At 38.1% G+C, this 26,586-nt stretch overlaps 3 protein-coding genes across 5 annotated transcripts in view; all 3 read left to right on the forward strand.

Moving 5' to 3' along the window:
* The window catches only part of TMBIM4 (transmembrane BAX inhibitor motif containing 4), a 31,917-nt gene extending 15,147 nt beyond the window's left edge, over window positions 1–16,770 (forward strand). The window contains exons 2-7 of the mRNA XM_021678681.1: window positions 900–1,008; window positions 1,918–2,023; window positions 5,568–5,601; window positions 7,510–7,627; window positions 13,982–14,027; window positions 14,580–16,770. Coding sequence (XP_021534356.1) covers window positions 900–1,008; window positions 1,918–2,023; window positions 5,568–5,601; window positions 7,510–7,627; window positions 13,982–14,027; window positions 14,580–14,786 — 620 coding nt within the window. The 3' untranslated portion in view covers window positions 14,787–16,770. The remainder of the gene's footprint in view (window positions 1–899; window positions 1,009–1,917; window positions 2,024–5,567; window positions 5,602–7,509; window positions 7,628–13,981; window positions 14,028–14,579) is intronic.
* On the forward strand, window positions 3,888–4,635 carry LOC110570615 (glutathione S-transferase P-like). The gene has a single exon (XM_021678682.1). The coding sequence runs from the start codon at window positions 3,986–3,988 to the stop codon at window positions 4,526–4,528; it is 543 nt and encodes a 180-aa protein (XP_021534357.1). The 5' UTR covers window positions 3,888–3,985; the 3' UTR covers window positions 4,529–4,635.
* A 1,944-nt stretch (window positions 16,771–18,714) lies between the features above and the next one.
* Window positions 18,715–25,925, forward strand: LLPH (LLP homolog, long-term synaptic facilitation factor). Of its 3 annotated transcripts, XM_021678622.1 has the most exons (4): window positions 18,715–18,806; window positions 19,179–19,274; window positions 20,744–20,963; window positions 25,305–25,925. In XM_021678622.1, the coding sequence occupies exons 3-4, from the start codon at window positions 20,759–20,761 to the stop codon at window positions 25,472–25,474; spliced, it is 375 nt and encodes a 124-aa protein (XP_021534297.1). In that variant the 5' UTR covers window positions 18,715–18,806; window positions 19,179–19,274; window positions 20,744–20,758; the 3' UTR covers window positions 25,475–25,925. The 3 variants fall into 3 exon arrangements, with proteins under 3 accessions (XP_021534297.1, XP_021534296.1, XP_021534298.1); XM_021678621.1 differs by lacking the exon at window positions 19,179–19,274; XM_021678623.1 differs by lacking the exons at window positions 18,715–18,806; window positions 19,179–19,274 and adding an exon at window positions 18,814–18,902.
* Window positions 25,926–26,586: the final 661 nt, after the last annotated feature.

Here is a 26,586-nt window from a genome sequence, read left to right on the forward strand (position 1 = left end):
GGGGAGAAGGGATGTTATTATCGGTATGTGTACATAGAGGAGGTGGAAACAATGTTTTTTTTTCTTTTCTGAAACTGGTGGTGAGTTGGGTGTTCACTGTATCTATATCATCTGTATGTCAGACGACTTTACTAAGTTTTTTAATCATTAGGCTTTGGAGTTGATTTATGGATGCTAATAATAAAATATGGTGAAAGTAAGAATTTCTTATTGTATAGAAACTAGAGGCAGAAGTACTATAAGTGAGAAATAAAAGCAGGTGAGTGAAAGTAAGTTTATATATTATTTGCCTTTTAGGGATAAGTTTTCATTTTGAGAAAGCATTTGTACTGCTTGGAAATTAAGATTCCTTTTTAAGGATTTATATCTAACCATATGTTTTCTCTTCCTGGTTTTCAGTCTCAAGATAGATTTGTTGTTTAGGAATGTTCTATTTTTAATCCTCTTCTTTGTTGTATGCTGCTGTGTACAAATATGTGTTTCATACTTTCTTTTTATTTTGATGAAAGCATTTTCTTTTCTTTCTTTTTTTTTTTTAAAGTAAGCTCTATGTCCAATGTGGGGTTTGAACTCAACAACCCCAAGATCAAGAGTCATATGCTCTACTGACTGAGCAAGCCAGGCGCACCATTGCTGAAAACACTTTCATTATGGGCTATTAATTTTTTTTTAAACTCATGCTTCTTGAGGGATGGTTACCATTTAAAATTTGTGATTTCTTTGGAAGTGTTTTTGTTGTTGTTGTTGTTGTTTAGTTTAAGTTACAGACCACATTATTTGGATTAAGATTTAAAGATTATATATAAAAATTTAATGTTCCTAAGAACAGATTTTGATCTTGCTGTTCTATGATAAATGCTTAAGAAAATAGTCATGTGTAATTATTTTTCTTTTTTCAGCCTTTCTAAGAAAAGTCTACAGCATCCTTTCTCTGCAAGTTCTCTTAACTACAGTGACAGCTTCTTTTTTTTTATACTTTGAGTCTATACGGACATTTGTCCATGAAAGGTAAGGTGATGATTCTGAAACATTTTCAGCTGCTGCTTATGATCAAAAGGCCATATTATAAGCAAAGTTCTTTTTTTTTTTTCTATTAACTTCTGAGGTTAGAATGTAAAAAAGGTTCATTATTAACTCATAAATAAGACTAGTTTTGTTTTGATAAGAAAAATGTTCTGCAATATGCTATTTACCTCTGAACTTTTTAGCTTATAGTTTTGTAGGGTTAAACCTTCATCTCCTCAGATATAAGAATTTTTACTGTATGCAGCTTTTTAAAGTTTTTTTTTTTTTTTTGCTTTTATTATATCTATGCCTAGTCTCCAAAGCCTAAGACAGTGCTTGAAAAAGGAGCTTCATATGGTTCATCCCTAATTTGTTTAAGATATGACCTCCAAAATAATTATTTCCATGGCTAAAAGTTATATAGGTTTTGTATATTAAAGGAAAAATAAGGAATGAATATTTTCTTGGAAGTAGACAATTTTATCATCCCTCCCCCTACAGAAAAAACGAGTTTGCTATTTGGGGTAGAGTTCGTTAATTTAGATTACAGCTATATAGTTAATGTATATAAAATTTGCTTATTGTTTAATAGCTATTCTTTATTGTATTTCTGTTAAAAACAGTATGCTAATTGCAAAAATGATTCAGATATGCTCGAAGTTCATGAAGTAAAAAGGAAAAGTCTTCCTCATTCATTGTGGGCTCTTTTCTTTGTCTTGCTGCTCCTCCCCAGCTCACACTCCTCAAATTCCCTGAATAGAAAAATCATTTGTTTTGACAGTTTGGTGTGGTTCCTTCCAGATTTCCTTTTCTTACTTTCACAAACAAAGAAAATAGACAAATTTTATTAAATGGGTTAATACTATTTATACTGTTTCTAAACTTAAAAATGCTTTTAATTTTGTCTTTCAGTCCTGCCTTAATTTTGATGTTTGCCCTTGGATCTTTGGGTTTGGTTTTAGCATTGACTGTAAACAGACATAAGCATCCCCTTAACCTGTACCTGCTTTTTGGATTTGTGAGTATTTTGACAATATCTGTTACTTTAACATTTATTCCTATGTGTTAACTTTATTATTTAATTGAATGCAAATATGTATATAATAGCAGAATGAAGTTAATGTTTTTAATAAGTTCAATAAAGTTGAACTTTAATAAGTTCAAGTTTATTAAGTTTCATAAGTTTATAAGTTTAATAAATTACAAATAATTTTAGAATTTTTTTTTTTAAAGATTTTACTTATTTATTTGAGAGAGAGAGAATGAGAGAGAGAGCACATGAGAGGGGGGAGGGTCAGAGGGAGGAGCAGACTCCCCGCAGAGCAGGGAGCCCGATGCGGGACTTGATCCTGGGACTCCAGGATCATGACCTGAGCCGAAGGCAGTCGCCTAACCAACTGAGCCACCCAGGCGCCCCTAATTTTAGAATTTTTAACATTTGTCAGTTTCAGATTTTTTTTTCCCTGTGACTATTATGGTATAGTGGAAAAAATCTTGAAGTGGAATCTCATGACCTGGCTTTGCCACTTTCTGGTTATGTGACATTTGGCAGGGTATTTAGCCTTTCTGTACCTAAGTCTGCTCATATGTAAAATGAACACATTGAAGTGGATTATCTCTGTGATACTTTGGACCCCTGATCTCTGATTTTCTTGGGAAAAAATTATAGCCTTAATTTCATAGACCTTAAGTTAAAATCTTTATGATTAACTCCTCATTGTTATTTTTTATCTTAGTACTTTGTTCTTTTAAAGGACCACTTTGCTCAATTGATGTGCTCTAGTAATACCTTTTAATATCATAAGTGGGGAACTTTAGCTCATGTTTGTTTAGATGTTTCTAAAAATGAAAACCCAAACTACTACCTATAAAAACCCAGTCCTATAATATGACCAGAATAAGTTGGTAAGGCTCAAGTCATATGTTTCTTAAATTATTTTTCTTGCTCTCTTATCCAATATGACTTTGGGTTCTAACCAAAAATTTACTTCAGAACATTTCAAACTAATATTAATAATATTTATAGTTAAATAAGAGTGAAAATGCTATTTACCAGATTCAGTTGCTTTAAACTAAAGAAAGTTTGTGAATTCTGGTAACAAGTTTATGTTAATATGATGAAAGAAAAGTCATGACTTCGGAAATTTCAATTACAGGAAAGGTTCTTCATTTAAATCTTAGGTTCTTTTGTTTCCTGAGTACTGTTTTAGGGTGGTGTTACATTTTCCTAGTGTTATCTTTTCTCCTGTTCATACTCTCCTGTTTCCTTTGGATACTTGAGTATGGGGTAGGATTTCTTACCTAAAATCATGTCACAAATATCAAGAGTGAGGTTTAATCATATTTTTCCAGAAAAAAATATTTCCGTCATCTTTGGCTACCACTTCTCTGACACTGCCAGCAACATTATGACAAAATGTGGCAGCGCCTTCATTGCCTCCACATCTGTGTACAATTGCTAATGCCATTTTTGCTCTAGTTCTGGTAGGTTTCTTGATTTCAGGTGGGGAGAGCTACAGGGAGTGCTTCTACCAAGAATATGAGTATATAGCCACTGATGTTACTTCTGGCTTTGCCTTTGTGATATGGTCTATCAGATAGTTGGTAAAATCTAACAAGAGTAAGCATTTATTTATTTATTTATTTAAAGATTTATTTACTCATTTGAGAGAGAGCCCGAGAGTGAGTGGGGAGAGGGGCAGAAGGAGAGGGAGAGAGAGAGAGAATCTCAGACTCCAGGCTCAGGGTAGAGCCCGAAGTGGGGCTCCATCTCGGACCCTGAGATCACGACCTGAGCTGAAATCAAGAGTCGGACGTTTAACTGACTGGGCCACCCAGGTGCCCCTCAAGTAAGCATTTAAAACAAAATAAAGGAGGAGCTGTGCCGCCAACCTCCGTTGCCACCGCTGTCGCCACCCGCGTTGCAGCTGTGCCGCCCTACACCATTGTCTACTCTCCAGTTCGAGGGCGCTGCGAAGCCATGCGCATGCTGCTGGCTGACCAGGACCAGAGCTGGAAGGAGGAGGTGGTGACCAAGGAGAGCTGGCTGCAGGGCCCGCTCAAGGCCTCCTGTCTGTATGGGCAGCTCCCCAAGCTCCAGGACAGAGACCTCACCCTGTACCAGTCCAATGCCATCCTGCGACACCTGGGCCGCTCCCTTGGGCTGTCCGGGAAGGACCATCGGGAGGCAGCCCTGCTGGATATGGTGAACGATGGTGTGGAGGACCTTCGCTGCAAATATGTCATGCTCCTCTACACTAACTACGAGGCAGGGAAGGAGGAGTACTTGAAGGCAATACCAGGGTACCTGAAGCCTTTTGAGATGCTGTTGTCCCAGAACAAGGGGGCCAGGGCCTTCATCGTGGGCAACCAGATCTCCTTCGCCGACTACAACCTGCTGGATCTGCTGCTGATTGACCAGGTCCTGGACCCCAGCTGCCTGGACTCCTTGCCCCTGCTCTCAGCCTATGTGTCGCGCCTCAGCGCCCGGCCCAAGCTCAAGGCCTTCTTGGCCTCCCCCTGAGCACGTGAACTGCCCCATCAATGGCAACCGGAAACAGTGAGAGCTTGTGGCAACCCCCGTGGGAAGCGGGGGCAAACTTCCTTCCTTTCTCCAGGACCAATAAAATTGCTAAGCGAGAAAAAAAATAAATAAACAAAATAAAACAAAATAAAGGTATGTAGTTAAGGAGAAAGAGAAGCTAGAGGATAAAACTCAATACCCCTAAATCTTTTATTTGGGGTATGAGTTCAGCTTCATGTGACATGGGTGAAACAAGATGGTTTGCTTCTCTTTCATGTAAAAATCTGTGTGACTGTGTAGTGAAGTTCTCAGGGGCCCAGGCACCTGCTATGGTTCAAGTACTCCTAAAGTATCGTATGGCATAAGAAAGCTCACCACCATATCCACATTCCATCCAGTTATTTAAAAAAGTGAGAGGAGAAAAGGGAGAGCAAGCCCCTTTGCTTTTAGTGTTTGTACACCTCTCCACTCACATTCTTTTGGCTAGAATAAAGTCCTATGACCAGATCTAGGTACAAGGGAGGCTAAGAAATGTATTGTTTAATCTGAACAGCTAGCTATATGTCCGGGTAAAAGTTCGTTAATAGGGAAGAAAGAGAGAATGAATACTGGGAAACAGTTTCAGGACTGCCACACTAAAGTGCTACGTAAATATTTTATTCTTCCTGTGTTTGTGTGTGATATTGAAGTTTTATGAATGTGCATATCATTTGCAATTTCATTTTTACTTACAGAGAGTGAGAAAAATGGAATTTCCCATACTATTTCTGTATCTTCCTGTTACAAATATACAAAATCTAGTTAGGGTTTAAAGAGTGATAGGATCACTATGAGAATCTAAGTCTTCTCACTCAATACACTGAGGTCTCATTTTCATTATGGTAGGCTTATCATGTGTCCCATGTAATTCACAAGGCTGCTCTGAAGCTAAAAAGAGATCATGTATATGGAATCACATGGGATTCTTAGAAATTAGAACATGTACATGACATAGTGTCAATTTTATGTGCATTTATGTAATTTTAGTTTCTTTTTTTAGACACTATTCGAAGCTCTGACTGTGGCCTTTGTTGGTAAGTCATAATTGTGCTTCTATATGTTAAAGTCACGTGTTAATGTAGATAAATCTTTTGAGTTAAAAGGTGTTTGGGACTAAAGCTTAACATCATGGGATGTCATATTTCAAATATATAGTATAGGATGAAGAATTTGTAAAATATAAGCCAAATTAAATGTTTATACTTTATATAGTTCAACTAAGCTTAGAGGAAGTGGAAAAGAGTTAGGAAAACAATGGGAATGAGAATAATATTCATATATGTTTATCCATTTATAAAAACAAGACAACTGTAGCTAATCTTTTCCCCCCTAATTTAGAGAGATCTTAGAGGAACTGATAAAATATATTTTGAGCAATGTATTATCATTATCACATGAGCCAAGCCTCTCAAATTGCTGCACTGAGCTGTGCTTTATTATTATAACCCCATATTTCATCAAATGGCCCCACAAGAAACGTGGTAATTTCTGCTTTATCTTAGATGTTAAATATGTCTTTGAAAGGAAGTGTCTGTTATAATTATTTGATGCATGTAATGCCTCAAGTAAAAAATTTCATGATTTATTGACAATAAAAATTCAGATTGTCTCAAAATGATTAACCTGGGGTACAAAAAAGGCTAGAATGAACTATTACTGTCAACCGTAAATTGTTAATTATTATGGTTAATATATTTGTCTTTTGTCATTACTGCTTTTAACCTTTCTATCCCAGTTTTATTGAATCTGTATATTGTTTGGTAATTCACTTCTTCCTTTTGTAAAGGAATCATAATATAAGTAATAATAGCTATTAAAATAAATAAAATTGAAATTTCTCAACATAGAAAGGAAGTATTAATATTTACTTATTATTGTTACTGTCTATTAATGTTATCATCAAGTCCATCTCTGTCCTCCTTGGCTCCCACCATTTGTAACAGATGTAGGAGAGAGATCTCTTTCAGGGTTATTGGAATTGGGGGTAGAAATACATAGGTGGAACATTATTTTCCTCATTAATTATAATATTCTTTCTACCTAATGTTACACTGAAATTGTTGACAAGCAAAATAATCTCATGTTTTTTCATTTCTGCATTCACTTTCCTAATCCTGTAGTGATAGAGAAATTCCGGTAATGTAGCATTTAGGAATAGAAATTAATCCTTGAAGAATTAAAAATTACTTAAATGGTTTTGGGTTCAAAATACTTAACTTCCTTTAAAGGGGTTAGATTTAGCATTTTGTTAAAATGCTAAGCAGTTGTATTACAATTACAATAGACACAGTCAATCTAGAAGTTCATTCTAAAAGTTCAGAAGGGAATTTGGTATGTATTCAGAAAACCCCCAATTATGTATTCATTGTATGCATTTTTGGGTGTAAAGCAATTAGTGGTTGGTTCCTGTTCTCTGCAGGGTTGGTGAATGGCAGACAACCCCAGACGGTCCCAATATTTTTCTTGTCTAGTTTCTTTGATTGGACTGGTGAACTGGGTATGCAATTAACCAGGTGATTGCTAAAATTGCTGCTACTGCCCAGAAATTCCCAGCCAGCCACAGGACCCAGAGTCATCCCTATTGATATTTAAGTCATAAAGAACAATCACCACAGATGGTGATAGAACTAAGCTGGGACAGAGATAGGTGAGAGTCATTCTACCATATCCCTCAAACTCCAAACCCGCTAGGCTCTCCAATCATTTCTTTAGCTTCATAATGATGTGACCACCTTATTTTTTATGAATGACTGTTTATTGCAGTATGGGTATGGTTTTACTGTACCAGTATTAAAGGCTAAATAAAGAATCTTTTCATAATTATTTTTATTGGCAAGTAGTACAGGGGAAAAATAGCATTTCTGTTAAATGCCAGGAAAAAAAAGCTGTTTTATATAGAGTATGTTTAAATGCATTTTAATCAGTGTTTTTTAATTTTACAGTTACTTTCTATGATGTGTATATTATTCTCCAAGCATTTATACTGACTACTGCTGTATTTCTTGGTTTGACTGTATATACTCTACAGTCTAAGAGAGATTTCAGTAAATTTGGAGCAGGGTAAGTTATATATTCATGGCTATGATAGATAAATATCTTTAACATTATAGGTCATCTTAAGAGAAGTGCTATACCTTTAACTTTGGATATTGTCTTTTAAAATGGAGGGTGATGAGGGGCACCTGAGTGGCTTAGTCGGTTAAGCGCCCAACTCGTGATTTTGGCTCAGGTCATGATCTCATGGGTCATGAGATGGATCCCCGAGTAGGGCTCTGTGCTCAGTGGGGAGTCCGCTTGGGATTCTCTCTCTCCCTCTGCCCCTCCCCCCTCTTGCATGCTCTCTTTCGCTCTTGTGTGCACTCTTTCAAATAAATAAGTAAATCTTTTAAAAAAATAAATAAAAATAAAATGGAGGTTGATGAGAGGACGTTTCTCTGAGTACTAACTAAAGCCAGGCTCTACACTTCCAGAACATACAAGGAGATGGAAAGTATCTTTGAGTCATTTGCTTCTGCTCTATATTGAAAGCGAAGGGAATGCCCGCCCCCCCCCCCCCCCCCCAGTTTTCTAGAGAGGCTAGGCTTGTATGCTCTATGAATGCTATGGAACTTACCTACATTATTTAGGTCTTTGTCTTAACATAAATGTTACCAAGAACATCCACTTCTTTGTGGCAAAAACAAGGTAAATGACCCAGGTGTTGGTGATATCTGCATAAACTTTAAAAACTTTTTGACCTATCTTGATTAACCTGTATCCTTCTTCAAACTAATAAATATATGGAATGATACTTTTTATATTAGGATAATGGTACAGTGTTTCCCTCACCTGGTAAGAATGTATATCTCGTCTAAGCTCACAATGGCTTCCTGTTGACATATCATTAACATCTTCTGTTCTTTTTCCTGTTACAACACTAAAAATTTACAAAACCTCTTGCAAAACATTCTTTCATCCCCTTCCCCACCCCACAATCCAGATTACCAGAAATCTCTATTGGGATAAAATATAATTGGTCAGCCAACACTGACAGTGGTGCAAGATGCTTAACTGGTTGCATTAGAATGGAGTGTGATTTTGAGAGAGAGGCAACTTTTTTTTTTTTGCTTCCTACTTTTTGTGTTTTGGAGGCGATACACATTCGTGTGGTATATATGATGAAAGATTTGCTGTTTTCTTTCCATCCCAGTCTCCAACTGCACCCCTCTTTCCTATCCATTCTAGTATAGTCTCTAGAAATCCCATTCTGGTAAACAATCTTACCTATATTTCAGCCTCTTCCTAATATATTTTTTCTTCTTCTTTCAGCTGAAACTTGATTCCTCCTTGAGAACACTGTTTTCCAGCTGCTCATTCTCCCATACCCCATATAGTTTCGGGTGGGGGATTAGTATTGAAACTGCTGGATTAGTATTGAAAACCCCTGGTGCTACTTTCATTATTTCCTAAGAGTGCTGGAAATTCATTGCTGTAAGGTTTATGTTGTAACATTTGAATATCTGGGTATACATTTCCCAGTCTTCCTCATTACTGCCACTGATTCCCTTTGTTCAAGCTTCCCTCAATTTTTTTTTTTTTTGAATTTTAAGTAACCTCTGCACCCAGTGTGGGGCTCAAACTCACAACCCAAGATCAAGAGTTGCATGCTCTACTGACTGAGCCAGCTGGGTGCCCCCAACCTTCCTCATTCTATAAAGACTTTAGCATCGAACCACATGTTAGGCCCATCTCACCTTAGCTTCTCAATGTGTCTGGACCTCTTCTTCAGCAACTTTTCATTTCCCTGCCATGGCTACACTGTGGACCTTGTTGCCACTAGAGATTGTTCCACTGAAGAAATCTTAAATGCCAATGTCCGACTTTTCTTTTTTTTTTTTTAAATTTTATTTATATATTTGACAGAGAGAGACACAGCCAGAGAGGGGACACAAGCAGGGGGAGTGGGAGAGGGAGAAGCAGGCTTCCTGCTGAGCAGGGAGCCCGATGTGGGGCTCAATCCCAGGACCCTGGGACCATGACCTGAGCGGAAGGCAGACGCTTAACGACTGAGCCACCCAGGCGCCCCCCGACTTTCTTTCTTAAGCCTTCTACTCGCTCTCTCATTTCTTTGCACCCACAACACCAATCTGTTATGCTGGTTCTTTAACAACTCCTGTTGCTGTGATAAACTTCCTCATCTCAGACTTAGGGGTCTCATGTCTTCATGTCTCCATGAAACTATGCCAGGCTAACTTATTAGCCTGTGAGTAGGGTAAAACCTCAGTTGAGTTACAGTTCTTAATACCACCTTCCCACACTCCTTGGTGCAAAAGCTTTGGAGTTTTCCTAAGGTTTAAGTATGAGAAAGTCCTGAGTCCATTTTAATCCTGAAGGATCTATACTATGTGGTGGCATGATACTGCATTCTAATTTAGGTATTCCAAATGTATCCAGAGAAATTTTGTGGCCATTCTAGCATGAGAACTGAGAGCTGGAATGTCACCATGCCCTCAGTTTACCACACTGGATTATAATACTATGTATACTTAATTTCTGATTTTATTTTTTTGTTGTTAAATAACATATTTTGCATGATTTCAGTCCCATAGTATTTAGTGAGATTCATTTTATGATACTTAGTAAATGTTCTTTGTGCACTAGAATGTTTGTGCATTCTATGTTAGTAGTTATCTCTGGTAATATTTTTGCCTTAAAACCTACTTTATTAATCTAGCTACCCCAGCTTTCTTTTGATTGTGGTAACATGGTATATCATTTTCCATCCTTTTATTTTTAGCTTCTTTGTGGCTTTATAGTTAAAACAGTTTTCTTATAGGAAACATATGGTGGCTCTTGCTTTTTTTTTTTGAATCCAATCTGACCATCTCTGCTTTAATTAGAGTTTTTAGATCATTGACATTTAATGTGATTATTGATCTGGTTGGGTTTAAGCCTACTATGTTGCCATTTGTTTTCTTTCTGTTTATCTCATCTGTTCTTTGTACCTCTTTTCCTCCCTTTGGATTATTTGACTTGATTTATCTCCTTTATTAGTTATTAGCTATAGCTCTTTTAAATAGGGGTTACACTAGGTTTTACAGTATACTGCCCTTCCTTCCTTCCTTCTTCTTACTCCAGATTTTTTTTAAGTTTAATTATTTATTTAAATAATCTCTACAACATGGGGCTCGAGCCTATGACCCTGAGATCAAGAGTTGCATGCTCCAAGGACTGAGCCAGCCAGGTGCCCTTACAGTATACATCTTTAAATCATCATAGTCTACCTCTAAATAATAAACCATTTCCTGTAGAGCATAGTTACATCTCCTTTCCCCAGCTTTATGCTGTTGTTGCTATAAACTTTTAGTTCCACATAAGTTATATACCTCATAATATATTATTATTTTTGTTCCAAACATTGAATTATCCTTTAAAGAGATTTAAAAATAAACGAAGTCTTATGTTCACCCACATCTTTGTCATTTCTGTTCTCCGTTTCTTTGTGTCAATCCAAATTTCCATCTTATGTTTCCCTTCCGCCTGAGTGATTTCCTTTTACTATTATTTTATTTTTAAAAGATTTTATTTATTTAGAGAGAGAGAGAGGGAGTGGAGCGCACGTGCACACAAGCGGGGGTGGAGGGGCAGAGGAAGAGGGAGAGAGTGAATCTGCTTAGTGAGGACCCTGACAAGAAGCTCAATCTCGTGACCCTGAGATGAAAACCAAAGTCAGCCAAAACCAAGAGTCAGACGCTTACCAACTGAGCCACCCAGGTGTCCCCTTTTAATATTTCTTATAGTGCTGGTGTCTTATTCTCAGCTTTTGCATGTCTGAAAAAAATCTTTATTTCACCTTTGTTTTTGAATGTTATTTTTGCTGAGTGTAGGATTCTAGATTTTTTTTTTCTTTTTCTGTTTTCAGTATTTTAGTATTCTGGTTTATGTATTTTTGACAAGAAGTCTTTTGTCTTTATCTTTGTTCTCTGTACATAATGTCTTTTATCCTCCAGCTACTTTTCATATTTTCTCAGTAATTGTCAGTAATTGATTAACATTTTTAGTAATTTGATTGTGATATTCCTTGGTGGTTTTTTCATATTTCTTCTGCTCCTTGGATTTATCAGTTTGAAAAAGTTTTCATCACATTTGGAACATTTTCAGGAATTGTTTCTTCAAACATTTTTATGTATCCCCTTTCTCTTCTCTTTTGAGACTTCAACATACATGTTAGGCTTCTTGATGTTGTCCTACCTTTCATGGATGCTCAGTTTATTTTTTTCCCCCCAATTTTCTCTCAGTGATTCATTTTGGTTAGTTTCTGTTGCTATTTTCAGTTTGATAATCTTTTCTTCTTCAGTGTTATAATCTGCTGTTAATTTCAACCAGAGTATTTTTCTTTTTTCTTTTTTTAAAGATTTTATTTATTTATTTGAGAGAGAGAGAATGAGAGAGAGCACATGAGAGGGGGGAGGGTCAGAGGGAGAAGCAGACTCCCTGCCGAGCAGGGAGCCTGATGTGGGACTCCAGGGACTCCAGGATCATGACCTGAGCCGAAGGCAGTCGCTTAACCAACTGAGCCACCCAGGCGCCCTCAACCAGAGTATTTTTCATTTGACATAATATATTTTTCATTTGTGGAAAATTAGTTTAATTTGTGTCTTTTAAAAATATATGTCTTCCATTTCTCTTTTCATAGTGATGCTTTCCTCTACCTTCTTGAACATACGGAATATATTTTTTTAATGTCATTGTTTACTAATTCTATCACTGTGTCACTTCTGAATTTGTTTCTGTTGATTAATTTTTCTCATTGTAATAGGTCATATTTCCTGATTCTTTTGCATGCCTTTATAATTTTTTATTCAGTGCTGGTCATTGTAAATTTTAAATTGTTGGGTGGTGAATTTTTTTTGTTTTCCTTTAAATATTTTGGTTTTATTCTTCTAGCAAGCTGTTAAGTTCCTTGGAAACTGTCTGAACCTTTTTTTTTTTTTTTTTTTTTATTTATTCATGAGAGACAGAGAGAGAGAGAGAGAGAGAGGCAGAGGGAGAAGCAGGCTTCCCGCGGAGCAGGGAGCCGGATGCGGGGCTCGATCCCAGGACTCTGGGATCATGACCTGAGCCGAAGGCAGACGCTTAACCATCTGAGCCACCCAGGCGCCCAAAACTGTCTGAACTTTTTGACGCTTGCTTTTAAGCCCTTGTTAGGTGGGTCCAGAACAGCATTTAGGTTAGGGCTAATTTGGCCATACTATTGAGATAGTACCTTTCTAAGAATTATTCAAAGCCCCATGTCTTAGGAGGTCTTTCCACTTTGGCTGGGGTGAATGTGAACTATTCCTGGCCCTGTGTGGGCTTTGAGGATTGTTCTGCCTGCTTCTCCATGGTGTTTCTTCCCCCAGCCTTTGTCACTTCTTCATATGTATGCATTGATCTGTGCTCAGCTAAAGACTGGAAGGGAATTCTCCGCGTATCACCAGAGCTAGCTAGCTCTCTTTATAGATCCCTCCTTTCTGGAACTTTCCTCCACAAATCCTAGCCACCATGGCCCCTCTGACCTCAGAATTCTTACCACTTCAACTCAGGGAGGCCAGGGGGCTTCATATGGGTTCTTGTTGCCACACTTTGGTCTGGAAACACTTTCAAGCTGGGTCAGTTACAGAGCTTACCTCCTTCGCTTCCCTTATCTCAGGAGTTACTGTGCTGTGCTGCTTGCTCTTCAGTCATATGTTTTGTGTGGTTTTTATTTAAGGAGAGAGGGTAAATTTGACCCCAGTACTTCCTTGTGGCCTGAAGCGACAGATGTGTGTTCAGGCTTGTAAGTCTCATATTTGATAACAAAGGACTGACTGCTTAGATGTCCTTTGTCATATATTTATACTTTATGTTATAATACATAACTATACATTATATATAATATGTATGAATGGTAACTCATGAAATTATAGCAGTGGCAAATTTCTTATTTGCATATATTAATTTCTATAATACATTAGAATAAAATAGGGAGTACATTGGGAGCTTTAATAGATATGCATGTTCACAGACTAATTTGATACTGTTATTTGGTTTAAAACTGCAGTTATGTTTCATTTGTTCATGTATATATTTTCTAAAAGTCTTACAGGTCTCTGTCTTAAAATGCTTCTAGTGATATTTCTGCTTATATCAATATTTTCTTTGTGTTCTGGTTGAAAACTTTAAAGATGGTACTTCCAATTAGTTTTGTTCACTATAAAAACAAATGTTGAGTAGATGGCTGTTTTTTCAATTTCTGAGTATTCTACAGTATTCATTGTATGTTTATGAACTCTTATATTTTACTTATTCTTTGGCAATTATCAGGATGGATTTATTTCTTCAGAAAATGTTGCATCAGCTTACATAGTTGGTAAAGGAACACTATTCTAAATTACTAATGTTTTGTTTTTATAGGCTGTTTGCTGTTTTGTGGATTTTGTGCTTGTCAGGAATCCTGAAGGTAAATTGTTTTTAAAATAGTAACTTGAAATATAATTCTGGCCATGTCAGTATAAATAATCTCAAAAAGCTGTAAGAGGTACTCTTATGATAGGACACTTAGTTATAATTATCTGGAACATTTGTATATAGAATGATTAAAAAATTATCTTAAAAAAAATCAAGGTCTTATGTTAATATTATCGGTTAAAAGGAAGATGAACATATGACTTAAATTACAGAGAAAGAGGCCCTCACTTGGAACTGCTAACCTCCCAGTGGCACATATAATTCTGAAAAAGAAATATTTTTTTAAAATAATTTATGTTTGGAATGCTACTGTTCGAAGTTGTGGGTAATTTAATAGAAAGGAGGATATCCATTGATTCATCCATTCATCCTTTCATCCAACAGAAATGAGGATGGTCCTGCCTTGCCTTTTTCTAATTTTAACATTTGCATTCCAAGTTGTAAAGCATTAAATATGTATATAGCATATATAACTCAAGAGCAAGTAACTTAAGTATGCTTAATACAGTTCTTAAATATAAACTGATTAATTTCTTGCCTATAGTTATTTTTCTATAGTCAAACAATGGAGTTGATCTTGGCTGCTGTGGGAGCCCTGCTTTTCTGTGGATTCATCATCTATGACACACACTCATTGATGCATAAGCTGTCACCTGAAGAGTATGTATTAGCTGCCATCAGCCTCTACTTGGATGTCATCAACCTATTCCTGCACCTGTTGCACTTTTTGGAAGCAGTTAATAAAAAGTGATTGAAAGCAGTATATGAAAACTGATTGATTAAGTAATAAAGTTTGAGATATAATTAACTATTAAATACTTTTGTGACTTTCTTCGTATGGTATGTACTTCTGAGCTATTATATAGTATACTAGTAATATCTGTATTACTATTGTATAAAAGTGATTATAATAATAATTCTGATTATATGTAATATATATTATATTAAATATGTGATATAATTAACTAGATTATATACTAATAATATAAATCTTACTATTCTTTATGGTATCTCATTTCTAAATCCTTGATTTAGAATCTCAGGAGTTATCAAAATTCTGTTTTTCAGTTTTTTCAATCCTCAATTTGCCATGTGTAGATTGTTCATCTGCAATTCAAAAATAATTTCATGAGTAGATTAGACGGTCAGTTTATCTGTGACTAGTGATTTTATCTAAATTTTTCCTTTAAAGTACTTGTGTCCTTATCATTATAAAGTATAAATTTCCTTCTACTAGAAGATTTTGATCTTATTTATCATTTAGAAAGGAAAAAGTGTAAAAGGTAAATTCCATCGAATTATTCAGCATTATATTAAAATGTTAATAATATTTCATTATACAATGATGAATTAAAAATGAGATGTCTTCTTGAAAGTCAGATATTTTGACATAAAACATGACATTATTAGTTTTTTTTAAGTACAGGTTCCATATAAAAATTATAGCAGTGGCCAAGCAAACTTTTGCAAATGCCTTCACTGTATTAGTTTGCTAGGGTGCCATAACAAAGTACCACAGACTGGGTGGCTTAAACAGAAATTTATTTCCTCACAGTTCTGGAGGCTAGAAGTCTGAGATCATAGTATGGTTTCTTCTGAGATCGCTCTCTTGGCTGGTAGATGGTCATCTTCTCCCCGTTTTTACATGGTTTTCTCTCTGTACTTGTCCCGTGTCCAAATTTCCTCTTCTTACAAGGACACAAGTCATATTGGATTAGGGCCTACCCTAATGACCTCATTTTACCCTAATTACCTCTGTAAACACCCTGTCTCCAAATATGGTCACATTCTGAGATACTAGGGCTTAGGACCTTGTAATAGTCTGAATGTTTGTTGTCTCCCACCCCCATTCCCAAAACATGTTGAAACTTAATGACCAGTGTGCTGGTATGAGGAGGTGGGGCTTCTGGGTCATGCTTAGGTCATGAGGATGGAGCTTTCATGAAGGGGATTAGTGCTCTTACAAAAGTGACCCCACAGAGATCCCTCACCCTTTCTGTCACGTGAGGTAACAGTAAAAAGATACAATCTTCAAACGAGGAAAAGGGCCTTTAGACACTGAATCTGCCAGCACCTTGATCTTGGACTTCCTAACCTCCAGAACTGAGAAATAAATTTCTGTTGTTTATAACTACCCAGGCTCTAGTATTTTGTTATGGCAGCCCAAATAGACTAAGACAGACTTCATCATATGAATCTCGGGGGGCACAACTCGGCCCATAACACCCACTAAGCATCATTCCCTAGCTATTAAGTTGAAATAAATTAATAATATAGATTTAGCCTTTGGTGAGTTTTAGATGTAAATTTGACTCCATCCTTATCAATTAATTGTTGAATACTTAGTTGCATGATGCTCAACTCAAGTTTAACATAGTATAGTGGGTGAGAGCATTAAATTGGAATCCTTGCTGTGCAACCAACTGATGATGTGACTTTTGGCAAGTTATTTATCCTTTCTTAGGTCTTTTGCCTCATCTTTATAATAGGAATCGTAATACCTACCTTATTGGACTATTATAAGGATTAAATGAGATGGATATGTCATTTAAACTAAGTGCTTAGTTAATGTCAGCTACTATTAATTCTTGTTGGCAGTCCAAAGGCAGAAGGCGCTGAATTGTGACTAAAGATATAAGCAAAAACAGATGTGACATTTAAAAAATGTAAAACAATGCCATTCTTTTCAGTAAATTAGTTTTTGGTTTGGAAAATAGTTTTTTAATAAAAGTAATGTAGACATGTAATTCATTTATCTTTTTTAAAGGACTTAAATAAAATTTTAAAAATTGTTTTAATTTCTGATATGACAAATGTTGTAATTTCTAAGATTGTAAAGCGATCACAAGACCAAGAAGTTTGAAAACCACTGATGCAGACTATTATATTTTATCAATGAACCATAATTATTCATACCTTTTCCTGTCGAAGAATTTTATATGGTTCCTTCTTTTTTACTGGCAAAATCAGTGCTGCTCTGTTTGTCCCTGTATGTGTCCCAGTGTGCAGAGATAGGAGTTTGCCTAGATAGGGGAATATACCTAGAAGCAGAATTGCTGGATAAAAGGGTACATACAACTTCAATTTCTTATAACAAGTAAAGGTGAAAATATGCGGACTCCAGAAATATATTAAGAAGTGGAATTAGCAGGACTCAGAGCGATCGGCAACTCCATATGCAAGGTACAAAGTATAGCCAGAGGTAGGAGGAAAACAGAGAAAGAGCAGTATCTGAGAATTGTTTTTACGGAGTGTAATTTTGGGAAAGGTGCAGTGGGCTCTGTCTGCCTGCGTACATTTTTTTTTTCTGCAGGCCTCCTCACACCAGGCTTTGATCCACTTGATGCACTTTGGGGAATTAGTGGTGGCAGCAGCCAGCTGTGGGCCTTGGAACTAGCTGGGAATTTTGCTTGTTCATCTTTGTAGAGCTTTGCCTTGAAGTCCTCACCACCTAGAGCCTGGACAACATGGGGTCACCGTCTGAATCCCAGAAGCCTTTGTAGTTCTCGTTGATTATTCAGGTTGGGCGTTCCATGGGAGAGCCCTGACTGCAGAGGCCCTACTGGCTGGTGCTTGTTGTGTAGCATGCCTTTAAGGTGGGGAACCAGTGCACTTCTAGTCAGGTATTCAGTGCTACCCACTGTGCCTCCTGTCCCAGGGGCTTCTTCCAGTTCGGTGAGGGAGCTGAAGCAATGTTCCGTGTGACTTTTAAGCCTGGTCCCTCCATCAGGGGCTAAAGTTTCCTGAAGCCGGTAATTTAGTTTCAGTCATCTTTGTATACCCAACATTAGAGCCTATCACAGAGTGCAAGAAAGACCAAGAAAGAATTCTTGAGACATCTTTGGTGCAAAATGGTGGTTTTATTGAAGGATGGGGACAGGACCTGTGGGCAGAAAGAGCTGCTGCACCTGGGTCTTGAGGAGTGGTGATTATATACTCTGGAGTTGTGGTTAGTAAGGAAAAGGGAGGTTTCTTTTTTTTTTTTTTTTAAAGGGAGGTTTCAAAAGAACTTTGATATGCTAAAGAGGATGGACCTCCAAGATACCTATAAGATACCAGAGGTCTTGCCATTGTCAAGTTAAGGTTCTTTTCCCCTCTAGCAAGGTATTAACATTAAGCCAGGAGATTCCTGGAAGAATATCACACATGTCCCACCCAGGAGTGGGGGGTGGGGGGAGGTTGCAGGGTGTCAGCTTATGCTTTGTCCTCAGCCTGCCTTTCGCCTCCTCATCAGTTTTGACAAATGCGTACATTCATGAGATCATCACCCCAGATAGGAAAATTTAAGGGCTTCAAGTAAAGATGATTTCAGTTCCGATTCTCCAGGAACACGGGATCTGGGATGATTCCGTCTTAGGAAATCCATGAGTACCGTGTGAACCGTGATGCAGGACCTGAGATGTAAAGGTCAACTCTGAGCTCACTACTTGGCAGGCAGGGTCACCTGGCCAGGATCGCTCTTGGGGTTAGAGCGTCGGAGCTAACCGGCTCACGCACAACGCCCCCCCGCTATTTTCCTCATTGTCCAAATCCCCCTTGGAAACCCATAGGGGAGGAGTCAAGCTCCAAAGTCGCGCTGCCATCAAAGGAAGTACGTCAGCGCCAGACTCCAGAAGGCCCCGCCTCTCAAGGCTTTCCGGGGCATCTTGGCTCCCGGCGTGCAGTGCGCCCGCCCGGGACTCCCAGGAGTTTGTGGAAGGGGCTGCCCGGAAGGCGGAAGTGCGGAGGCTTCCGGTCAGCGTGGTTCTGAGTGCGGCGTCTGAGTTTCCCGGTGAGTTCTCTGATTCCCGGTCTTCTGGGGAATGGAACTTGGCGCTCGATCCCGCCGTCCGTAGAGAATCTTGTCTCAAGCCTGGTCGCTCTCTGGGTAAGATTGAGCCCGGCGGAGACGCACACCTGCTTCAGGGACGAGGGTCTCCCGTGGTCTTGGTGGTGGCCCCCGGGCTTCCCTGTGCTCTGTGCGTGGTGGAGCCCTCCTTCTTCGGTAGTCTCGCTCAGGTTAACCTGGGCCCTCAAGATTGTTGTTTACCTCAGCCCTTCTATCCTTGCCCCTCGAAGTTTTGGGTTGTTGTAGACAGGGGAACAGAGTGAGTTGTGATGGGCGTCCAAAAACTAACTCCACTAGTTATCCATTCAACAAAAGCACACTGCATTGGGGCAACCAACGGTGAACAAGGTGTATTTAGTTAGTCGCTGCCTTCGTGGAGCCCACAGTCCACCGGGGATGACAGAAAATAAAGTAAGTAACTTCAGATTCCTATTTAAAAGGAAAGAAAAGGATGATATGGTGGAGAATAAAGGAGGGGAGTCTATAGGGGTGGGGGTCAGAGAAGCCCTCTCTGAGGTACTTAAGCGAAGGAGCAAGCGTTAGGAAGATCATTCCCAGGCATAGAAGCAGCAAATTGGAAAGGTGCTAAAGTGGCCGTAGTTTGGACTTTAAAATTTTTCTTTCTTTTTTTCCAAAATCATGTCTTAATGTTTTATTTAACTGCTTGATTGTGTATAATAAATTGCACATGTTTAAAGTGTGTAATGTAATTTTTGATATTTGTATACAAACATCCATCAGCATGATCAAGATAGTGTCATAAATCACTCCCAAGAGCCTTCCTCCCAACCCTTTATAATACCTGCAATTCCTTCCCATTCCTTCTCACATCCCGTAATGTCCCTAGGTTGTCACTGATTGAACTTTTTTCAGATGTAATTGGTACTTGGGGATGGGATGGAGCTTGGAGCATGAGGTGTGACAGTTGAAGGAGGCAGGGCTAGGTCACAAATAATCTTGTAGATCATGAATATGAGGTGGGATATCATTAAAGAATTCCATGAAAGGATGAAAAGTTCTAAGTTTTTAAAAGCTTACACTACGGCCACCTGGGTGGCTCAGTTGGTTAAGCATCCAACTCTTGATTTCAGCTCAGGTCATGATCTCAGGGTTGTGAGCATGGAGTCTGTTAAGATTCTCTCTCTCTCTCCCTCTCCCCCCACCCCCTGCTGGCACTCTCAGTCTCTCCCTTAAAAAAAAAAAAATTAAAAGCTCATACTGACTGCCATATGGAGTATTCAGGGCTGAGGCTAAGGGGTGAAGAACAGCAGGAGTGGAAATAGGTAAGTTTAAAATAGCTACATTGAATTAAGGGGAGGATAATGAGGAAGACAGGTGGCATGTCCTATAGGCTTCGAGGAAATCAAGTGTAAAAACATTTGGGGGGCATGGGTGGCTCACTCATTTAAGTCAGACTCTTGATCTTAGCTCAGGTCTTGATCTCAGGGTCCTGAGTTCAAGCCCACGTGGAGCCTACTTAAAAAATACAAAAAGAACCCCATGAAAAAACAAAAGCCAACCATTTTGTAATTTGAAGTTGTTGCATAAATATGAAGTGGTAATGCTCTTTGCATTTGGGGGGAAATTAAATTTCTGCATCTTGTGTGGAAACTCCAGGAGCTTTCAGAATTGGCCTGACTTATTGTTTGCCAGCGACCATAGGGAGTTTGATTGGGTGCTCTTGTTATTTAATGGCTGTATATGCCATGTTGACCCTCACATAATTTGTCCATTATGCCATCATAAATCATGAACAGAGTGAAGAGTTTTACTTTCCGTTTGTTCATGTTTTGTAGAGATACCTTTTGACCTGGTTTTCCAAGGATTTGCCCTTTTTTTTTAATAGTAAATTTTTGCCTTTGTATATGTATTTCTGTTAGCTTTTCAGGTAAAATATGGCTAAAAGCTTACGGAGTAAGTGGAAAAGGAAGATGCGTGCAGAAAAGAGAAAAAAGAATGCCCCGAAGGAACTCAGCAGACTTAAAAGTATTCTTAAAGTAGATAGTGATGTTTTAATGAAAGATGTTCAAGAGATAGCAACCGTGGTGGTACCCAGACATTGTCAAGAGAAAACTCAATGTGTGGTACAAGATGAAAAAGGTGAGTTTATGTGCTTCATTTTAAAAATAATAATTCTATCAGTTTCCTTTTGTGACTCTTTTTTCCCTCTTTGACTGTCCTCCGATCTTTCCTGCACGTGATTCTATGCTAAACTATTTTAAAGCCAGTTCACGTGAGTAGGCATGTTTTGGATTATTCAGGGTGTGCCTTTGGTGCTTATACAAGAGCCTGAGTGTCTCAGAAGTGCATAGTACAACAGCAGTAGACAAACGTAGATGCAGCCTCATTGGAAGGATACACTATTCAGTCAGGGACTAGGCAAGATAGGAGATCTTTCTTCATTTTATCCTTTGCAACATCTAGTTCCCATTCAGAAAATCCTCATATGCCATTACATTATTTTCCTGAAAATTCAGAGTTTCCCTGTATTCGATTTTGACAGATTCTAGATACCTCTGTCTTAATCATAGTCTGCAATTGGAGGCTGTGTGTAGTACTAGTTTCAGCACGGGAAAAGGCTCCTTGGGTTTCACATCCTATAACAGTTTGGCAGCAAACTGAAATAAGTGCGCATAATAATCAGGCTCTTAAAATAGAAGTATATTTATGTGGGGTCCAAGGAAGAGAGCAGCGACCCTCAGCCTTCCAATCGGAGAAGTTTTCCCTCTTGGCTGATACTCTCTCAAAGGCCAGTTTCTCCATTTGTGTTCTGAATTCTCTCCATTCTCAAGGGCTGTACTCATGCATCCTACTTATCAATCTCTTTTCACACTGGGTCATTCAAACGGCATGAATGTGTTCCGGAATGTCCCTTCTCAAAAAAAGAAAGAAAGAAAAATCCTTCCCTTGATCTCACATTTCTCAGTCTGTTGCTTTATTTCAGCTCTCCTTGAAACTTCTTAACACTTGTGTCTCTGTTTCCTCATATGTACACTGCCTCTGCCCATTTGCTCTTTTTTTTGGTCATTGAGGTAAAAGTCACAACATAAAATTAATCATTTTAATGTATACAGTTAGTAGTCTTTAGTACATTGATGATGTTGTCCGACTATCACCTGTTTCCAAAACATTTTCATCACCTTAAAAGGAAACCTTACACATAAAACAGTCTCTCTCTCCCTTCCTTCCCACCGTCTCTGGCAACCAACCACTAATGTGTTTTCTGTATCTATGGATTTACCTATTCTGGATATTTCATATAAATGAAATCATAACATGTGGCCTTTTGTGTCTGACTTCGTTCATCTACCGTAATGTTTTTGAGGTCCATCCATGTTGGAGCATGTATCAGTACTTCCTTCCTAGGGCTGAGTAATACTCCAGTTGAGGTACACACCACATTTTGTTTATCCATCCTTTGGTGGATGGCTGTTTGGGTTGCTTCCACCTTCTGGCTGTTGTCAGTAGTGCTGCTGGGGACGTTTGTGTACTTACTCTTGTTTGAAGACATGTTTTCAGTTCTTTTGGGTTTGTCCTTGTGAATGGAATTGGCTAGGTCATTTGATAATTCTGTTCACTGGTTTTTAGATCAGGCATGCCATTTTACATTCCCACCAGCAGTGAATGAGGGTTCTTCACATCCTCGCCATACTTGTTTGTTTGTTTGTTTGTTTGTTTCTCCTTTCTTTTTTTGGGTAATTGCCTCATCCTACAGGGTGTGAAGTAGTACTTGTGGTTTTGATTTGCATTTCCTCAGTGACTAATGCTGTTGAACATGTTTTCGTATGCTTGTTGGCCATTTGTATATCATCTTTGCAGAAAGATCTTTTCAAGTCCTTTGCCCATTTTTAAATTGGATTGTTTGTCTTTTTGTTGAGTTCTAGTGGGAGTTCCTTATATATTCTGGATGCTAGATGCCTATTCACTTTTGAGTCTTAGATTTATTCTCTAGTTTTCTCTCCTGCTTTCTGTTTTCTCTTGTTACACTTTCTGATTTTTATGGCTTTGTTATCTATTTGTTATATTGATTTGTTTAGTTTTGCTATGGTATTTTTAATTTCTGAAAGTTCATTTTTTTCTTCTTTCTTTGTTATAGCCTGAGGTTCTTAATGGATATATCTTCTCTGATCTCATTAAGGGTATTAATTATAAAAGTTTGAGAAATTTCGATCTACTCTATGCATTGTCTATTCTCTTGAGTTCTTCCCCGAGTGCCCACCTTCCATTCCATTATTTTTGTCTTTCTCTTTCATGTTGGAGGCTTTCTCCAGTATCTGGTGATCAGTGGTTGTTTATATTTAAAAGTAAAGCACTGAGATGATGAATGGAAGCCTTCCAGGGAGGGGACAAGGTGTGGGGGAGGGCTTATCAGCTGTTAGACTTGCAGAATGATTGGACTGAACCTAGGTGGTTTTGTTGTGGAGGATCTATATCAGAAACTAGATCTCTTCTCTTCTGTCATCATCCTCAGAGAGGAATTCTCTCATTTCCTGCCCATGTCCATGTCTGGCTACCCTCCTTCTTGGAGTTTTTCAGGAACTATTTCAATAGGGATTGAACTAAGGGTGAGGGAGTCTCTCCATTTAGTAATCCACCTGTTTTCAATATGGTTGCTCATCTCTGCCCTCAGGTTCGCGTTTCCCCTTATTTCATTTTCTCAATGAGTTTCGTAAGCCACAAACCTAGTAGTTACCTTGATCTCTTTTCCCTTTATCTCCCACCTCTAAACCATTAGCACATCTTTAATACCTCCAAAATACAGCAGGAATCTGTCCATTTTCCTCCTCCTTTCATGTTTGCACTTTAAGATGACCATTATCCCTCGCCTGAACGAAGATAATAGCTTTTTTACTTCTCTCTTCAGCTCTCGCTCCCTTTCGATTCATTTTTGACATATCAACCAGTATAATATTTTTGGAATGTAAGGCAAGTGATGGCATTCCCTTGCTTAAAACATCTCATTGTCTTTCCATGTGCTCATCAGAGCTTACCAGGTCCTACTTAATCTGGTTCTGGTGCTTTTTTTAAAAAATGCACTTAACACAGGCTACAGTTTGCTTTGTTATGCTCCCTTCAATAGAACGTCGTAAGCTCCATGACAGCAAGGAGCACATTTGGACCATTGTATCCCCAGAACCTAGAACAGTACCTAACAATCATTCAACAACTAGTTATTGAATGGCTGATATATAGCAGGCACTATTCTAGGCACTGAGGAAACATGATAAATATAGGCAAAATGGCCTCCATCCTGATGGGATTTACATATCAGAGGAGACTAAAAGTAAACCAGGTAAATGAATTAATATAATGTCAGGCAGTAGAGATCATGGAAGACCTCGTATACCCTGGTAAGTTCCCAGGGAGGGACATTCCGGGAAACATTCACAGCAGATAAGGTTGGTGATAGATGTACCGCAGCATGGCTGCACTGAACTTCCTGCCAGGTCTTCTGTTGAGTGGAGCTGGATCTCTGGGTGTCACCTGGGTAAGAAAGAGTGGCAGCCCAGTGTATATCCTTCCTTTCTTTTCTTTCTTTCCTCTCTTTCCTTTCCTTCCTTCCCTTCTTTTCTTTTCTTTCATTTCGTTTTGTTTCATTTTTAAGTAAACTCTACCCGCAATGTGGGGCTCAGACTCATGACCCCAAGATGAAGAATCACATGCTCTACCGACTGAGCCAGCCAGGCGCCCCTATATCCAGGTTTTCTTTTTTTTTTTTTTTCCTTAAAGTTTTTATTTAAGTAATCTGTACACTCAACATGGGGCTTGAACTCAGGATCCTGATGAGTCGCATGCTCCTCAGACTGAGCCAGCCAAGCCCCCCCATCCAGGTTTTTCTTCGTCATCTGCCCATCTCTGTCATCACAAGCTTGTTGCTTACTGCTCCACTTCTTCCAAGTACACTTCTTTGGAAGTGGCCAGCCATTCCTAATAGTTCATTTGCTTCTAAGGCCTGTCCATTAAAAGCATCATTGCTCTTAGTAGGCTCAGCTGTCTTATTTAGCTCAAGAAACACTTAATCTGAGAAATGTTCTTCTGACTCACAAATGCTCACAGCCATACACTTACCCTTCATGCAGTGACTCAAACCCATACATCCTAAATGTATATTTCCTGTTTAACTTTTACTGTTCCAAAAATGGACACTCATGACAACATTCTTCAGAAAGTTTCTTAGTCACTAAATGACATCTCTAGTTCCTTATAAATACTTTTTATGTCTTTCATGGTTGTAGGAATACATGGGAGCATGTCTGAGTCCATTGAATGTGCTGTGAGGAGTGTTCAGTGTTAGTCAAAGAGCATTCCACAGAAAAAGGGACTTTTTTCTTTTGCAGTTTCAGACCACTTTCAGTTCTCGTGTTCTTATTGCATTCACATGCTTTTTCACAAGATCGTTTCTTCATTCTGAGCATGAATAGTTTTCTGTCTTTTATTCAGATGACATGAAAATGGAGACTGAAATTAAAAGAAACAAGAAGAGTCTTCTAGACCAGCATGGACAGTACCCCGTATGGATGAACCAGAGACAGAGGAAAAGGCTGAAGGCAAAGCGAGAAAAAGGGAAGGGGAAAAGCAAAGTAAAGGCAGCAAAGGGTTTAGCCTGGTAGACTCTTAAAAACTTGAAAACTCCTACATGGGACAGGCCTTTGGTTAGAATGTGTGCATGGATTTCAACTTCCACCAAATGAAAACTTGGTTTCCAGGTTTCACTTGGCCTTGTTCTTCAATTCAAACCCAACTTAACTCCTCAACTTTGTTTTGGGAGCTTGAATAAAATCTTTGATGAATGAAAGCTACACCGATACTTTAATTGGATGCTTCCCAGTGTGCAGGGATTCTCAGACATTGCAATTCTATCAAGAGTTACTGTGGTTGTAACTGTTGGGTCTTAGTAAAGATAAAAAAAAAAAAAAGATCTACTGACAAATTTGAGGTGATTCGGGTTAAAAGAAAACTTTTATATAATTTAAAATAGAATGTCAGTGGATCTTATAAGCACTACTTGTTTGGAGTTTTGATTTTAATTTAGAATAAAAGATATTTTGTCAAGATCTTGAAGAGCTTTTCTTTAATACATCCTTAAGGTTTTCTAGTAGTAGAGAAGACCACCTTCAATTAAATTGTTAAAAAAAAACTTAAGTTTTTTTGGTAGAGTATTAACATCTACAAATTAGTATGCTCCATCTGTTTAGTAGATAGATCATCCTGGGAACTAGTTTAATGGTCTTCGGTTTTTATATTATGCAGCCTAATATAACAAAGCATTCCGCAGAGTATGTTTCTCAGAAGCAGTTTTTCTGAATGCATGGTGAAAAATATATTTCATAGTCACATCAGTTTGGGAAATGCTACATACTTGAAAGATGCACAGAAAGTATTAGTATAGTATTCTAGAGATCTAACAGTAAAGAAAACTATTGAACTTTAACTCTTTCAAACTAGTGTTCTGAAGAATAGAATACACTGTCGGAAATGCTGGTAAATGAGATGATTTTCGTTAAGTCTGTCTTGCTACAGTTTACTAATTTCACTCTCGTTTAAATTTATTTTTAGTTAAGGAATTTAAACTTTGTATTCCCTCTGAAATTTCACGGTAGTCCTTTTAACCATCCTTATATGTTCACTGGAATAACATTTATTGAGTGCCTACTAAGTGCTAGGATCTTTTCCAGGTGCTCGGGACACAAAGAAGGAGACTGAGGAGGTTTTGACCTTGTGA

The sequence above is a fragment of the Neomonachus schauinslandi genome, chromosome 5 (assembly GCF_002201575.2).
Source record: "Neomonachus schauinslandi chromosome 5, ASM220157v2, whole genome shotgun sequence".
NCBI classification, from domain to species: Eukaryota; Metazoa; Chordata; class Mammalia; order Carnivora; family Phocidae; genus Neomonachus; species Neomonachus schauinslandi.